At 32.2% G+C, this 18,985-nt stretch overlaps 1 protein-coding gene across 2 annotated transcripts in view; it reads right to left on the bottom strand.

The window, feature by feature from the left end:
• The window catches only part of LOC115888181 (soluble guanylate cyclase 88E), a 196,976-nt gene that overhangs the window by 100,288 nt on the left and 77,703 nt on the right, over positions 1-18,985 (bottom strand). For both annotated transcript variants that reach the window (XM_030907802.1, XM_030907804.1), the window contains exons 4-5: positions 12,891-13,096; positions 2,701-2,824 (exon numbers count right to left, since the gene is read on the bottom strand). In XM_030907802.1, the coding sequence (XP_030763662.1) occupies positions 2,701-2,824; positions 12,891-13,096 (330 nt within the window). The remainder of the gene's footprint in view (positions 1-2,700; positions 2,825-12,890; positions 13,097-18,985) is intronic.

Below are 18,985 nucleotides of genomic sequence, written 5' to 3'. Positions count from 1 at the left end.
TAAACAGTAAATCAGTGATACTAATAAAAATATATTTTTTTAAATTTCCCCTCTTTTAAGCCCCTCCAATTCCCCTCAATTTAGCTAGTACTGCCCGGCTACATCAGGTGGCGTCTGTTTCCATTTTTTAACATGAAGTTAGCATTTCTTTAATGTACCTATTCTCTGACTGAAAAGAACTTAAAATTATCTTTCCAAAAACATATCACACTTGACATTTTGTTATAGTCCCCTTCGAAATATAGAATTTTTAAAAATAAACAAAATACAAGAAGCAGAAAATTAAGGCCCAAAAAACCCTACAAATGCTCATTCTCTGCATTAAGTTCATCAGACTGAGGGGAACAGCCATTCGACGACCGGTTTCGGAGATTTATCTCTATGGTCAGGCCGACTTTGCTGTAACCCTCAATCTGACAAACGAAAAGCAGAGAATAAGCATTTGAGTACAAAACAATGAGTACAAAACAAAAAATAAAACCAGCGGTCTACTGGACAGACATGCTTGCTTCATCTACGTTATCGTAGATGGATGGAGCCTTCAGCTCCATGTACGGTAACGTAGATGAAGCAAGCATGAATTTTTAAAAGTTCGCTATTTTAACTAGTAGGCTTTGAATCCCTTATTACTTATTCTTATCAGTTTTCGTTTATCTCCTATAGAAAAGAGTATTTCCCTTTAAAAAGGGTCCAGTTTGGCCCACCCTGTAAACAATGAGTACAAAACAAAAAATAAAACCAGCGGTCTACTGGACAAACATGCTTGCTTCATCTACGTTACCATAGATGGATGGAGCCTTCAGCTCCATCTACGGTAACGTAGATGAAGCAAGCATGAATTTTTAAAAGTTCGCTATTTTAACTAGTAGGCTTTGAATCCCTTATTACTTATTATTATCAGTTTTCGTTTATCTCCTATAGAAAAAAGTATTTCCCTTTAAAAAGGGTCCAGTTTGGCCCACCCTGTACACCTAATTATACCTCTAATTTTAAATACTACTGAAATTTCATCCGCTCAATAAGCAAACAGTAAACAAGTCTCTTGATAAAACGCTCTATTAATGAAAAACTAATTTCTGTTTTCAGTTTGATTGGAAATATAAATATTAGTTCTAATTACCAGAAATTAAACAGAGTTCTGGAAAGTACTCGATTTTTCTTCTAGAAATATTTATATACCGTATGTAATAAATATATCTATACTTTGATATATAAAATCCTTAAGTGACTGAGACATACTGATTAATCAGGATCCTGCACAAACCACTCAACGTAAGAAGCTCAATTTTGGTAGAGGTTCGATAAGAAGGGATTTTTCAAAATTCCAGTTCCAAGAGGGTGAAACCACCCCTCAAATATTACAATATTTTTTATTTAAAAAACGGTCAAGTTTCCGACAAAACGCTTAAACACGTATATTTTATTTTATTTCTTTACATATTTTAAGATTTTTTAAAAATGTATACAGGGTGTTTCAAAAAATCTGGTCATTGATTAATCACAATCCTGCTTAAAGCCCTTGACGTAAAAAGTTGATTTTGGAAAACAGATTGACTTTAGGGTGTAGAGGTTCGATAAGAAGGGATTTTTCGAAACTCGAATTCTAAGGGGGTGAAACTATCCCTCAAATAATAAAATAATTTTTACTTAAAAACCGGTGAGTTTTTCGGAAAAACTCTCAAACACGTATATTTTATTTTGTTGTTTTACATATGTTAAAATTTTTTTATAAATTTATACAGGGTGTTTCATAAAATATGACCATTGAGTAATCACGATTCTGCTTGACGTTTAAAGCTGATTTTTGGCAAACGGATTGACTGTGGGGTGTAGAGGTTCGATAAGGAGGGGTTTCTCGAACCTCAAATTCCAAGAGGGTGAAAACGCAAAATGATATAAACGAAAAAAATTATTACAATATTTGTTATTTAAAAAACGCTTAGTCTTTCGGGAAAACGCTTGGACAAGCATAATTTTATTTGTTTTTTTTTACATATTTTGATTTTTTTTTTTAAAATCATACAGGGTGTTCCAAAAAGTTGGGTAACTTCTTAACCACGATTCTGCTTAAACTACTTGACGTAAAAAGCTTATTTTTCGCAAACGGATTTTTCGAAAGTCAAATTCCAACGAGATAAAACTACCCCTCAAATATTACCAAGTTATATAATAATATCGCCATATTGTTTTTTCTCATGCTGACATAAATGTGAGAAAGTTTTATCCAGTTTATATGTTAATGGAAATTCTTGCTTTGCTTTATCATCACCATTACAAATGATTAATTCGACGCGAACGAAGTCGCTGGTACTATTAAATAAAATTAGCACAAAAATATACAACTTGCTTAATTGTTTAATTAGGAATAAAAATATGACTATTTTTAGCGAGTCTGGACGTTAATTTTTACTCCGAATATAACATGATATTTTTTCAAACGTCCACAAATATTTTTTTAAAGTTTCAAACGTCGCAAATAATATAGAATTTGAAACTGTATGTTAGTATTAATACATTTTCATATTTTTAGACGTAAAAGTGTTTAACTTTTACCTAGGCGTCAGAATGGCTGTTTCATACTGTCAATCACAATTAATACTTTCAAATCAATCAAAAATTAATACTTTGTGACGTTTGAGAAAAAATATATATTATTATCAATAATATGAGTTTTAAAATAATTCTAAGAATGAAACTTACCGAACTAAATTTAAAAGGCGTCAAAGGTCGTACCAGGTCGAACCAATTCGTAATTTTCTTTCCTAGGAGATCAGGTAGTATCACCATAAGTGAGTTGCCTATACTACGAACTATCATGTCTGATCTGAAACAATTCATAAATTAAAATACATAGAAATGAATATCATATCATTATAAATTATGAATTATTTATTTGAGAAATGTTAAAGTGATTTTACTTCTTTACAAATACATAATCTGACTTTTTTAGCCGACCATACCAACAGGTATGGTAGGCTATTAAGATCAGCAAAAAAAAAGGTTTTTTAATTTCACTCAAAATGAGTTATTTGGGTCATAAATGACCTAAATACAAAATATTTTCATGGTGTCTGTCTGTCTGTCCGTCTGTAACACGATAACTCAAAAACCGCTAAACCGATTTTAACCAAATTTGGCACAAAAATACTGTGGCATCCGAGAATCTGGCCATTAGTTTTTGGTGGGGGTGAGGGGTTGGTAAGGGGGTATGGGAGGGGGTTAAAAATTAAAAAAAATCGTAACTCCAAAATTACAGTAGCTAGTTTTCAATTTAAGATTAGGAATAATATTTGCAACAAAATTTGCAATAACATCAAAATCAGTCAAAGTCGCAGTTTTTTAGATAAAAAAAATTGGAAAAATTCCTTTACTTTGAAACTAAAAGAACTGCCTACCAACTTTTTATTAATATATTTTAGTATGTTAATACGTGCCTCCCGGCGCCAATTTTTTAAAATCATATCAAATGCGTTCTGATAATTTGATTTCAAATCTAAAACTAAACGAAAAATTTCAAAAATTGATAAACAAAAGTAAAATAATATATTTAAAATGTTTTTTAGTATATGTTATATGAAGTTAAGAAAACATGGTTAGAAATATAATATTATATAATATACAGTCTTAAAGAGGGTGAAAAATCTTGCCACAGGAAAAATATATTGAATATTTCATATTTCGTTCGAGAAGGTCAAATTTCCGATATCAATACTTGTTATAAAGGACTTATTTTCCTTAGAAATTGAGAGCTTTTGTTGAAAAGCAAAAATGAAAAAGAAAATAAAAATTTGATACGCGTATAATGCTTAATTTTTACGCATTCTGTAAGAACTAAAAACAAGGCTTGTAGAAAATAATGTGCAATATTCTTGCTGAAAATAAAAAAAATCTGAAAATTTACAAAGAAACTGTTAATTTGGCTGTTATTTTTGCAAAATAAAAACTAATTCGCCACAATACATCAAAACATTTATATTTAACACAGAATGCGCGTTTTTATAACAATACGAGCCCTAACAACTAAATGTTCGGACAAACAAAAATTTGTTAAAAATTTTTATTTTCATTAACTGAATTATTTACATTTCAGAAATACTTTTAAAATATATTAAAATCTAACATTACTAATGAGTATTTAAATAGTTTAGTTCCTATAAACATTAAAATAAACTGTAGGCCGATTACAGTTGAGGGTTCTTCCCCTAGGAGATGCAAGACCTTGTCGTTGGTGGGGAAGCTCCTGGGCAGGTGCTGGGGGGAATCCCCTCTAGCACTTGGCTTGGTCTAAGAAGCATCTCACTCATCGTCTTGTCCCTGACTGTAGTGTCGTGGCCAGGGAATTGCACCAAGACATATAACGATACCGGGCGGGGCTACGGACAGCCTCAACCTTGGGGCACCGGGGGGCACCCCATTGTATTTTACCCCTTACTTCTACATGCGGGGCTCTGTAGAAGTGGACCGACTGACCTTAGCGACTCATAGGAACACTATGAGATCTGATAATAATAGTAATAAAAACATCACCGGTGAAGCTGTGGGGAAACCCCCTAGCGACACTGGGAACAGTAACAATGAAAGTTCCAAGGGGCCAAACCCAAAGAGAACTACAGGAGAGGTGGCTGACACTTGCGTGAGACCATCCTCCGTAAGTGGCATACAAGCTACCACCTCCTCCAAGGGTCGGGAGCCTACCTCCTACCTCTAAACCCAACAGGCGACACAAGCTACCGTTTCGTTTACCCGGCCTGGGTCGTAGCTCCTCGACTGTGAGGGACACGGGTCTCCGTAGGAAGTCCTGGGACTGTATGATGAGTTATAACTCAAGTAAGGGGGACACAATAGATCTCTAAGGTCGCAGAGATTAACCCCCCTCCCACTTATTCTATTCTCTTCTATTCTACAGTTGAGGGTTGGAACCTTTGGTGTTACACAGCAAAATAAAACACTAAATCACCACAATACACCAAAACACTTTTACTTTTACACTGGACGCGCGTTTCGCTAACCATGTATAAAACTAAAGTTAACGTTAAAGAGTTTATAATCATCTACTGATGATGCTAATATGGTTAGCGAAACGCGCGTCCAGTGTAAAAGTAAAAGTGTTTTGGTGTATTGTGGTGATTTAGTGTTTTAAACTGTAGGCCAATAAATAAACAAAAAGATTGCACAAAATCGTGACAACTAAATGTTCGGACACTTTAAAAAATAACTGTTCTAATATGGCGTTACATCGGCATGAACTTTTGCAACCACTGCAAACCTGTTTCAAATCATAATGCCTTCAGGAAATTTCACTGTCCTTTTGAGGGAATCTTTATCAAACAGACACTCTAGCGGTGTTCGATTATATTTATTGTATCGATATTAAGGTGACTCATGTGCACATGTAATCCGTGCACTTGCCATTTGCGATTGGAATTATTAGCGTCGGATTGGGAAATAATTAAATTTTTTACCTTAATGTAATTTTTGTAGTTGTAGTTTCGCTGTTAATTCTAATCGCAAACTGCAAGTTCAAGGATTACATCTGCACGCATACACGATCTTTATGAAAGATGGACAATGGAATTTCCTAAAGACATTATGCTTTTAGAGTTTATGCCCGCAATGGGTCTAGGAAGGTATGAGGTGGTAGAAAGGCACAACTAATGTGTCAAAATATCAAGAAATTTTGAAAAACAGTTTTATGCCATGTGCGAAAGACCTTCACCAGGATATGAATTTTATATTTCAACAGGATGGCGGGACATGCCATATGGCTAAAACTACTAACAAATGGTTTAGGGACATGAACATCAAGGTCCCCTCATGGCCTTCGCACAGTCCGGACCTTAATGTTATCGAGACATGTGGCATAAAACAAAACAAAAATTGTGCCACGATCCCCAAGAAGCCGTTGCCCATTTGACGATGATATTAAGTGAATTATGGCAAAATTTTTACTCTGGCACATGTCAGTCACTAATAAAAACAATGCCAAATAGGCATGCAGTGGTTGCAAAAGTTCATGCCGATGTAACGCCATATTAGAACAGATTTTTTTAAAGTGTCCGAACATTTAGTTGTCACGATATTGTGCAATATTTTTGTTTATTTATTGGCCTACAGTTTATTTTAATGTTTATAGAAACTAAACTATTTAAATACTCGTTAGAAATGTTAGATTTTAATATATTTTTAATTTATTTCTTAAATGCAAAAAATTCAGTTTATGAAAATAAAGGTTTTTAATAAATTTTTGTTTGTGCCAAGAACAGTAAACTAATAGGATTGCTCATCCTCATAAGACGCGCTTCAGCTGACAGTTGTGACGTCATTGTAGTCCTTGTCATGATAGTGTGTATTCTAGTTGCCTATGGTAAACTTATCAAAATAACAGCTGAGAAATTTTGAGTTAATTATTTTGTCAATTATAAATGTGAAAAAGGTGTTTTTAAAGTTTTTAGAGCTATAGAGTGTATAATTACGATCATTTTGTGTTGTGTCTTGTGACAAGGTGCTTACTAAGTGCCTACGATATTGTTTATTAATTATTTTAAAGCAAAATATGGAAGTACTTTAAAAAGAATGCTTGCAAAAGGTGATGATGGGAACTGCTGTTCTTAAAAATGCATTATCCGAGTATTTAATACGATTTATACAGTTAATTTTCTATACTGCATACATATAAGATGTTTAAATAAATAAACTAAATAATGAACGTTTTGCATTCGGCAACCAATAATGCACGTGTGTGTATTATTGGTTGCCGGACAAGGACTAATAACCATGACAAGGACTACAATGACATCACAAAGCGAGTAGTTTTCGCATGCACCTGGCGGACACTTTTCCGAAGTCCCAAGATTTAGCTGTTAGGGCTCGTATTAGCATCATAATTAGCTTTGCGGATGAAGGTAGTCTCACTGAGGAACATTACACCTTCTTTTGGAAGGGTCACCCTGTAATAAACATGAGAATTCATAGCGTGTGCATTGCAATCAAAAACGAAATCGCCACCAGATTAACAGAAGTACCTATTCGTGCCTCCAAACACAATCTTACTAAAAGTATAGTATTTTAAAATTACTAAACTTTATTTTGGTGTAAACTAGCTGGCCGCATAACAGTCAACTGAAGTGAGAGTTTAGTGTCAGTTTTGTTGGTACAGATAATGAATGAACCAAATGATATGGAATGATGGTGAGACCAATCGATTTGGCAGTTATCATTTGTTCTCTATATTTTTGTTTACATTGCGAAGTATTTTCTATAATCAGTTTTCATTACCTTTCTAGATTTGAATATACTATTTTCCTACTATTTTCCGTTGAATTTCCTTCCTATATTGTGTATTATGTCACTGATATGCAGTGGATATCAATGATTATAAAGAAGCCATAAGCCTGCGTGACGGAGTCCTAAATCTAATTAATTTAAAAGTTTAAGTGTAATTTTTTGTCGTGAATCTTTCTGATATTTTAAGAGTTATTCATGAGATGAAGTCTAGCCGTTCTTAAATTACTAATGGCGCAACTAACTTAAGTTTTTTATTTATTTATGTTATTTTGCAAAATGAAAACTTTCCTATTTATTAAATATTAATTTTAAACATAGAGCATGGTAGAAATTAATATTTTGCCTATTTATCAAAATTCATTATAAAGGTATTGCGATTTGAAATATGGTTATTATTTTATATATTAAACAGGCAATTTATATATGTTTCAAATAATATTGCAGATAGTATAATTTTTCTACATGTGCACATTTATTATAGCGATTTTAATAAATGCAACTCAGAGATTAATTATTGATTGCTATTTGGCTCTTTATTTTAATATTAATATCAAGAAAAAATATTTTAACTCATAATTAAAAAAGTGTTTAATCAAGACCACAAAAGCCTCCATAATAAACTATAAAAATAGATAAATTTAAAATAGTTATATTATATACCATAAGACATCAAAATTAACCAACTCAAAGGTGGTACGGGCACGTACAAAGAATGGAAGAGAACAGAATACCGAAAAAAATACTCAATTGGACACCACAAGGCAAACGCAAGAGAGGGAGACCTAAACGGAGTTGGAGAGAAGGAATAGACGGGGACATCAGAACAAGAGGAATAGACGAAAACCTCTGGACAGACAGAGACCAATGGAGACTGGAAATCAGAAGACGTCGAAGAACGTTATAAACTTATTTGTATATATATATATATATATATATATATATATATATATATATATATATATATATATATATATATACCTTACTTTATCAGCCATATACCATAAGATAGAAAAAACGGTGTCAAAGACAATCAATGATAATTTTGAGAAGTCAAACCCTAGAGCAAAATAAAAGACGAAACCTCTGGACAGACAGAGACCAATGGAGACTGGAAATCAGAAGACGTCGAAGAACGTTATAAACTTATTTGTATATATATATATATATATATATATATATATATATATATATATATATATATATATATATATATATATATATATATATATATATATATATATATATATATATATATATATATATATATATATATATATATATATATATATTATATACCTTACTTTATCAGCCATATACCATAAGATAGAAAAAAACGGTGTCAAAGACAATCAATGATAATTTTTGAGAAGTCAAACCCTAGAGCAAAATAAAAGCACTAATTCACCACAATACACCAAAACACTTTACTTTTGCACTGGATGTACGTGCGTTTCACTAACTATGTTAGCATCATCAGCAGATGATTAAAAATGAGCTTTAATGCTAACATGGTTATAGCAAAACGTCCCTTCAGTGGAAAAGTGTTTTGGTGTATTATGGTGAATTAGAGTGCAACTGTAATTTATTATTATTTTTTAATAATTTATACGGAACTTTCGCAAATCTAAAATATATCAACATTCATAGGACACAAGCTACAAAGTAGACTTTAACAATGCAAAAGTGATGATGAAAGAAGACCAGATGCCAGCTCTTTATTAAAACTATGATTAAAAAGTAGATAATAATAAGATAGTACATAAGTACATATTTTGAAGTTAAACTTCTATTCGCGAGTAAAATTTCAAGGCTGTGACACAACAAGCGACACGACACAGGTCACGCGACAGCCTACGGCTTAGAAAAAATTAGCCCGATTTAAATTAAATTTGGTATATCGATAGACATTATGGTGCCCAGTGGCGTAGAGGTACAGACTCTCGTCTACTAATCTCAAGGTAGTGGGTTCGATTCCCACACCCGGCATTGCATCAGCCGACTATTTTTATTAAAAAATAAAAATAGTTTGGTTTGGTTTTACCTAGGTCGACTCAGCCTTAAATGAGTACTTGGGATTCACAATCCTGAGGTAATAATAGGCGGTTGAAGCGTAGTGCTAGCCACATTACCTTCCTTGTATACCGAACGGCTCTAGTATGGCAAGCGGTACCTTGCTACTCCCAAGGCGTTAAACGCTATATACGGGAGCTATTATCATTATTATTATGTCGATAGATTGGAGCAAGGCCAACTTGACCGTGTACGACACGTGTCACTGTGACAATTAATTTTGACGTAAGAAACGTCAAAAGTTGATGTCCGATCGCGACCAAATTTGGTGGGTAGGCTATGTGAGCGACGGACGGTGCACACGGTCCCACCAAGCAAAGTTGAATAGGACATTTCGTTTAAATCTTCATCAGGGTGGGACTAAGGATTTCGGCATAATTGGGGAAGGGTTAAAGGATGACGCCCTGGACGTTTAGAACCGATACCTCTAAATGAATGAAATCATCAAGATTTTTCTTAATTATTGGTCGATTGGAACCAAACTCGACACGTGGATAAAGATACCCGAATAGAGTCATAAGGCAGACAAACGGGCAGACGGACAGACAGACAGACGGGAGTATGAAGAAGTTTCATTTCAAATATGTGCACATTTTGCACACACAATTGTTTTTACTACTGTAGTGCAAAAACTATGCAAAAAATCCTGTATGGGTATTTCGCCACTGCAAGAAAATCTACCAAATAAAATAGTTATTTTTTATTGTAACACTGCTGCGTTAATCGACCAGAAGCTACTTGTCAGCAGCTAAGTTTACAGATAAACAAATTTGCCTAACAAAAAATAACTATTTTATTTTGTAGATTTTCTTGCAGTGGCAAAATACCATATAGACATTTTTTTAAAAACTATGCAGTTGCGTCATCCTAGTAGTATCTAATTTTGTTAAGTCTCTTTAATCAATTATACAGTCAGATAAATTTAAAATAGTGATATATTATATTTATATCATAAAAACAAAAAGCCAGCCTGTAAATGCCATTAAGCCTTATTAGTGTTTACGGTCACTAGTTACAGATAAACCTCAAGTAATTAACAAAATTCTCTATAATTACTGAAGCAGAAATTTGATTAAGTTTAAAAGCCTATCGAGTTGTAATTTATATTTCTTTTTACATTTAATTATTTATTATATTAATTATAAGGAGCCAAACCAACAACCTCACCAGACAAACACCTTTAATTGTTTTTTGAAAGTTTTCTTTTCATTATTTTGATGTCTCGTTAGATACATATATTACAATAAAATAAAAAAATGGTTATTTAAAATATATATAATATTATACGATAAGCCAGAGAGAGTATTAATATTATGTATCTTTTTTTACAATACTATTTTTAGGTAATAAAAAAAATTATCCGGTATCAGAGGCTGCATCATATGTTTCTTTATTAACTAATTTAGATGTAGTTTGACTTGGTGTTAATTTGAAATCGTTTGAATTAGATTAAAAAGAATTCAGAATATAATGGTACTCAAATTAAGTAGTAGACATAAATTCTTAAGAGTATTTTTAAAGTAGTCCTTTTTTAAAAGATTCTCTAACCGAGGTTTTTTTTTATTGTTGAAAACCTGACTAAAATTTTAAAGCAAAGAGGGTTTCTGTGTAGTCGTAAATTTTTTACACAATTGTTTCAAACTTGATTTCTTCGTTTTTTCCATTTCACTTTTTTGTTCTTGGTCAAAATATTCCATTTTGACCAATCTACTTTTGTTCGAATGTTCCAGTTTTTTTGCATTTACCTAGATATAGGGATAGAAAATTATTCGTTTAATCGAAAAGTATCATAACGTTTTATTTATGGTATAAGAAAATATGATCCCCCATTTCGCATAAGTTAAAAGAAGCTAAATGGTTGAATATCGAAAACAGACGTAAGATGCATTCATTAGTTTTATTTCATGGGGTTATTTCTAAGAAGTGTCCTCCATACTTGGTGAATAAAATAAAATTCAGAACAGATGTGCACAACTTAAACCTTAGATTTAAGGGACTTATTACTCCATTACCTCACAAAACAGCATTGTTCACTAGATGTTTCTCATTTAATATTTCCAAGCTCTACAACTGTTTACCAGCAGAAATGATAAACCTTCAAAGCGCTGCATTTAAAAATAAACTTAAAAAACATTTTCTAGATAGTTTGATTTGACCCTTCCCTCTTAGTTTTCTTTACCTCAGAATTATTTTAGTATAAAATACTTTTCTTTGTGTTTATTTCTTTGAATTTCATTCTAATTTTCTTAGTCATAGGATTACTATATAATTTAATTATATTTGTAGATAAGTTACAGTAAAATAATTTAGCTACATAACACATATTTATACTAGTTGATATCGTGATCTGACAGGAACTGAATTTAAACCAATTTTAATTGTCGTCAGTTCCTTTTTTGCATGTCTCCTTTGATTATTATTATTTATTTGTAAATTAAATTTGTTGTAAATGATATTCACGCAAAATAAAGTATTATTATTGCATTTTCAGCCGTATTTTATTTTAATACGGTTAAAAATATACATTTCTTTTCATTATTTATTTGGCTGTGATTGTCATATTGCAATAAATAATTTTTAAAAACAATATACAAATGGAATACCTTTATAAGCTGATCCATATAAACAGGAAACTTAATTATTAAAATTAAAAAGCAAAAAATAAAAATATATTTAAAATGTTCTTTAAATTTACATAACGCCTTTTTTATACATTTAAATAGTTTCTCCTTATTTTTCTTCTGATGAAAGTGTTTTTGTGATAAACAAATGGGTTGAACGATAAAAAAATATACGGAAAAATAACTTTTTAATAAATTATGTTTGGCGCTTATAATTTATGTCCACTGCAAATCAGTGACAAAGTAGACATTAGGTTTGTTCCAACCAGTATTTCGGGATCGCATTTTGTTAGCATGCGGACTTCGAATAGTTTCGTGACGGTGCAAAAAGTATCAACGTTGGAACGCTTTGTGGATTCGTGGATTGTTTTCGGGACTGTCAAAAGTGTCAAGCGTGTGTGTATCGATCGGTTTTTTGTTTTTGTTCGAGGAAACGAGAAAATACGATTAAAGCTTACCTAAATATTGTTCATTTTTATGACATAAATTAGGATTTAATGACGTATTCAATTGTTTTTTATCACTTCCTGTTTCACCGGAAATAACTACAACTTTTGATTTTTAAATAGCAGATTCGGAATATTTTTACGTTATTTCGATAGAAAATGACACTCTGAATAGAATGAATATCATATGTCAACTTTTGATATTTTCGCTTAAAAATCGTATTTTAAATTTCAATCTATATTGTCCTTACGATTGTCTTTACAAGAAGACAAACTTTTTTATTATTGACATTTTGAGAAAAAAGCACTGTTCATAACAATTTTTGCTTGCTCTAAAATGGTTAATTCCGTTTATACTTTTGAAAATGTCCATACCGTTTTAGAGAAAATTAGAAAAAACATGAAAATATAGTTCTAAAAATCAAAACGCATTTCTATGGTAATATAATTTCGATTTAACAAGACTTACCCGAATACTATACAAAATGGAAAAATCTCGAAGAGTACCGATGCACTGATGGGCAAATGCTTCTCTTCTCTGGTCATTGTCAGTGATGCTAGTGTAAAAGCCCTATTGTCAAACGTACACTGAAACGTCACGTGGACCATATCGAAGAGCAGTTCCTCACGAACTAACTCGATCTTCATTTCTTTGTGATAAAAATGACGTGCTACCTGAAACAAAAGAAATATTATTAATAATATATTGTAGATAGAAACTCTTGCCAATAGATACAAAGATGCCGAAGCAAGAGTAATGATAGGTATATAAAACAATCCCAAAACACCATCCAGTCACCCCTACATTTTTTCAAATAATAAAGATCTTCTTCTTCGGGTTCCATCTCCTAATGGAGGTTGGAAATCATCATGTCAATTCTAACTTTGTTAACGGCTGCTCTGAATAACTGGTTTAAAGTCATTCCAAACCATTCTCTCAAATTCTTGAGCCATGATGTTCTTCTTCTTCCTTGGCTCCTGCTGCCCTTTATCATTCCTTCTACTATGTTTTGCAGCAGGGCATATTTAGGTCCTCTCATTATGTGTCCAAAGTACTCAAGTTTTCTCTTTTTAAGGGTGTTAATCACCCCTTCGGCCTTCTGAATTCTGCGTCGCAATTCTACATTTGTAACCCTGTCAGTCAATGCAATCCTCAGCATACGCCGATAACACCATCTTTCGAATGCCTCAAGCTTCTCCATTTCGGCATTTTTAAGTGTCCAAGCCTCTGAACCATAGAGTAGAGTTGCAAATATGTAACCCCTTAGCATTCTTAATCTAACCTTTAAGTTGATGTCTCCACTGCAGAGACATTTTTTGAGTTTTTTAAAGGCTGCTCTGGCCTATTTCTATTCGAGCTTTTATTTCAGCTGATTGATCCAAGTTTTCGGTCAACCAACTGCCTAGATATTTATATTTTTGTACTCTCTCCATAGGTGTACCATCTATTAGATATTATTTAAGAACTGCGCATTAATAGTGATGCCCTCCTTTCTACTAGTCAAGGCCTCCCGAAAAATTGATTCGCTATATATCAGAATATTTACTTCATCAGAGAAAGTTGGTCGTCCACTATAACCTTCGCTGTTTACCCCCAATAAAGATTTGCTATTATCCTGATATCTCGGCTATCGATATTCATGCCTTTAAGTATTTCAATTAGTCTATGATGTTGAACTTTATCGAAAGCCTTCTCAAAATCTAAATCTAATAAAGATCTACAGACACAAAATCATAAAAATTAAAATATCTAGGAAAATCTTTGTCTCAGGGGTAGGCAACCTTAATAATATTTTGAAGATTCCCCATTGCACACCGGAAAAATATACTGGGTGTTCCATTTAAAATAAAGGAGTAACTTGCTTTTAAAAGTGACTAATGTTCCATATTAATTTTGTCTCACCCTGTATAACTTTTCGGGTCAAATTTCAATATGGTTTAATATAAAATGGTCACTGTACTTAAATATCAAGCTATACAAGGTCCACTAAAATTTAGGTAGCTATTATCGAAATTTAAAATGTACCTACTCTTCATTTTCACAAAATGTGAAATATGTCAAAATCGTTAGATTTTAGGTATATGCTTCCTTAATAAAACTCACCTTTATTTTTTTCCTAGAATCCGAAAATCAATTAATATATAGGGTGTTCCATTCGAAAAAACATAACTTTGATGTGTAACTTTTTTTTGGGACACCCTGTATAGTTCTATATATTTTTATAAAATGCGTTCAGTTAAGCTACATATGCTGCCAAAATTTCATCTCGATATAGACTACCGTTCTCCTTGGAGCTTCCGCGGCGTATGAGAGGCGCCACCCTGTAGATATAACAAAATAAATTTGATATTAACTATTGCTACTGTTTTTGTTTCACAAAATGGTGTTATCAGATTTTCTAACCAATGTTTCTTCTTTGAGCTGTCATCATCAACTTTATTCTTTTTAAATTACAGCACTGGAATTGTTATTACGGATTTTACACCATCTTGCCTAGGCCCGTATGTTTTAATATATTCTCCTTTTACCTCACGTCATAAAAGTTTCAAAATAAAATTAAAATTACATTATTATATTTGAGCAGATGTGCGTAACGGAAAATAATTCGGATAATTTATTCCTGTCCAACGCACCGCACCGACAACCTTTTTAGGGAGATTTTTTTTAAAAAGATATTTTTTCTACATTCTGATTTTCTTGTTATATTAATTCTCTTCCGCGTTACATTGAAAAGTTGGAAATTTGAAAAAATAATTTGAAATTACTTTTATAAGAAAAAAAAAGGAAAAATGAAAGAATTTCAGAAATAATATGTTGATTGCTAATGAATAAAATAAACTGAAATAAAAAAAGACAAGATTTTTGTTTTAAATATTTATTTATAGAATTTAATATTCATAATGATATTATCTCTTGTATTTTTTACTATATGGCGGATTCATCTCTCCAAAAAAATGTCTATATAGATATTTCGCCACTACAAGAAAATCTACAAAATAAAATATTTATTTTTTGTAAACAATGCTGCGTTAATCCAACGGAAACTACTTGTCAGACTTCGTTGACGTTCTGTTAAAATTACATTATATCCAAGTTAAACGTCCAAATTAAAAATTACTACCTGATAACAATTACTTACTAAGATAAAACCGAAAAGCCTCAAACTTTCTGTATGATTATTTTTAATTTTTACGTATGTTCTTTATGTTTATTATTATTATTATTATTTATGTTCTTTAAAATCAATGAAGAACATCTTCCAGAACCCCAGATTAGACCTAGAGTTGAGAACTAGGCTCGTTAAGTGTTATGTTTGGTCAATCCTATTATACGGAGCAGAAACATGGACACTGAAAGTTCAAGAGATGAATCGCCTCGAATCGTTCGAAACATGGATATACCGAAGAATGCTTAAAATTCCATGGACAGCCCATATCACAAATACCGAAGTCTACAACAGAATAGGCAGAGAGAGAGAATTGCTCAATATAATACAAATAACAAAAACATCATACTTAGGGCATATATTGAGAAATGAAAAATACCACGTCTTACAATTGATAGTTAAGGGCAAGATTGAAGGAAAGAGAGGTCTCGGCAGGAAGAAACTATCTTGGCTGAGAAAGATCAGAAACTGGACTCACCTAACTTTTGAAGAACTTATAAGGAAAGCCGAGAATCGTGAAGATTTTGCCAATGTGATCGCCAACCTCCACGAAAGAGACGGCACGTAAAGAAGAAGAAAATCAAAGAAACGATTGCCATTTGCCATACATTATTAACATCCACAGATGCATGAGCAATACATTTATTTTTATTAGATTGTATTAAAAAAGCCTCTTTTATTTTTATTTTAGAGGCTATCGCTTCTTTCATTATAATTTTGGCGTTGTTAAAATTTATTCTGTACCCTGTATCCCACGAATACTGACAAATCTTAGATTTGTGAAAATCTCCCTTTCTTAAATAATCTTTATGTTCTTTAATTCAAACATTTAAGGCTCTAGATGTTTCACCAATGTAAAATTTATTCCATTCACATGGTATTTTGTATATTACATTTTTTGTTTGTTATTCAGTATTCATTGGTTTAGCAGGGGCGCATATACGGGAGGGGTAATGGAGGTAATTACCCCTCCCAGAAAGAAATTAATTTATTTTAATTATTTCTTTGGAAAATCGATAACTATGAAACTATGAACCCTAAGGACACAAACGGTACATTGTGAGACAGGAAATTGTAGAGAGAAACAAGCCCTATAACATAGGATACAACATTTTAATGAACAGTGCTTTCCAAAAAATCAATATATTGAAAAATATACGAAATAATATACAAATACTGATTTCTTTCAAAAATCGACAACTATGAAACTATAAACCCATCCCGGACACAAACGGTACATTGTAAAACAGGAAATTGTAGAGAGAAACAAGTTCTATAACATAGGGTATAACATACAACATTTTAATAAACAGTTCTTTCCATAAAATCAATAAAATGAAAAATATACGAAATAACATACATATACTGATTTCTTTCGAAAATCGACAACTATGAAACTATAATCCCTTCCCGGACACAAACGGAACATTGTGAGACAGGAAATTGTAGAGAGAAACAAGCCCTATAACATAGGATACAACATTTTAATGAACAGTGCTTTCCATAAAATCAATAAAATGAAAAATATACGAAATAATAACATATACTGATTTCTTTCGAAAATCGACAACTATGAAATTATGAACCCTTCCCGCACACAAACGGTACATTTTTAGACAGGAAATTGTAGAGAGAAACAAGCCCTATAATATAGGATACAACATTTTAATGAACAGTGCTTTCCATAAAATCAATAAAATGAAAAATATACGAAATAATATACATGTACTGATTTCTTTCGAAAATCGACAACTATGAAACTATGAACCCTTCCCGGACACAAACGGTACATTGTTAGACAGAAAATTGTAGAGAGAAACAAGCCCTATAACATAGGATACAACATTTTAATGAACAGTGCTTCCCATAAAGTCAATATAATGAAAAATATACGAAATAATTACATGTACTGATTTCTTTCGAAAATCGACAACTATGAAACTATGAACCCTTCCCGGACACAAACGGTACATTGTGAGACAGGAAATTGTAGAGAGAAACAAGCCCTATAACATAGGATACAACATTTTAATGAACAGTTCTTTCCATAAAATCAATAAAATGAAAAATATACGAAATAATATACATGTACTGATTTCTTTCGAAAATCGACAACTATGAAACTATGAACCCTTCCCGGACACAAACGGTACATTGTGAGACAGGAAATTGTAGAGAGAAACAAGCCCTATAACATAGGATACAACATTTTAATGAACAGTTCTTTCCATAAAATCAATAAAATGAAAAATATACGAAATAATATACATGTACTGATTTCTTTCGAAAATCGACAACTATGAAACTATGAACCCTTCCCGGACACAAACGGTACATTGTTAGACAGGAAATTGTAGAGAGAAACAAGCCCTATAACATAGGATACAACATTTTAATGAACAGTTGTTTCCATAAAATCAATAAAATGAAAAATATACGAAATAATATACATGAACTGATTTCTTTCGAAAATCGACAACTATGAAACTATGAACCCTTCCCGGACACAAACGGTACATTGTGAAACAGGAAATTGTAGAGAGAAAGAAGCCCTCTACAGGGCCGTATATACGGGAGGGATAATGGGGGTAATCACCCAGAAAGAAATTAATTATAAGATAAAATTTGGTATAAAATAAAATTGTTACAAAAAAGTTAATAATTCAAATTAAAACAGAATATCCAAACCAATCCAAGTAGATTTTTTCCACAGTTACAATACCTTCCAACAAAAATTTAATTCAAATTTAGTACTTTTTTGAATATTCACACTACCCCTCCCAGACTCAATCTCTAGATGCGCCACTGTGGTTTAGTAGTGGCGAAATACCCATAATATGGGATTTTTTTTGGAGCGACAATCCTTAGTACACAAGGCAAAATTACCAAAGACACTATAGCAGATGAAAGCAGAAAAATACTAGGTTGGTGTGGTCCTATAGGAATTTTCGCGTAGAATTCAGTGGCGTAACTAGTTTTTCGTTAGAAGCTGTCGTTCTTAAGATATGTCCCATAGTTATGTTTCTTTTTTTAAATGGAGCTTGCTAAAAATTTAATATACTCTATATTTATATTCATAAGGTAAAAAATTGTTGCTGGGAGGCACGTATAGCCATTCACGTTCATTTAGTTTCAATTATCTCAAAAACTGCGATTTTGACTGATTTTGATGTTATTACAAATTTTGTTGCAAATATTATTCCTAATCTTAAATTGAAAACCGCGTTTCGCTAGCTACTGTAATTTTGGAGTTACGATTTTTTAAGATTTTTAACCCCTTTCCATACCACCTTACCAACCCCCCACCCCCTCCAAAAACTAATGGCCAGATTCTCGGATGCCACTGGTTAAAATCGGTTTAGCGGTTTTTGAGTTATCGTGTTACAGACGTACAGAC

The sequence above is a fragment of the Sitophilus oryzae genome, unplaced genomic scaffold (genome assembly GCF_002938485.1).
Source record: "Sitophilus oryzae breed Bouriz unplaced genomic scaffold, Soryzae_2.0 scaffold_684_pilon_pilon, whole genome shotgun sequence".
NCBI classification, from domain to species: Eukaryota; Metazoa; Arthropoda; class Insecta; order Coleoptera; family Curculionidae; genus Sitophilus; species Sitophilus oryzae.
The sequence above is the reverse complement of the archived record's forward strand: the minus strand, read 5'-3'. Positions and strand labels throughout refer to the sequence as shown.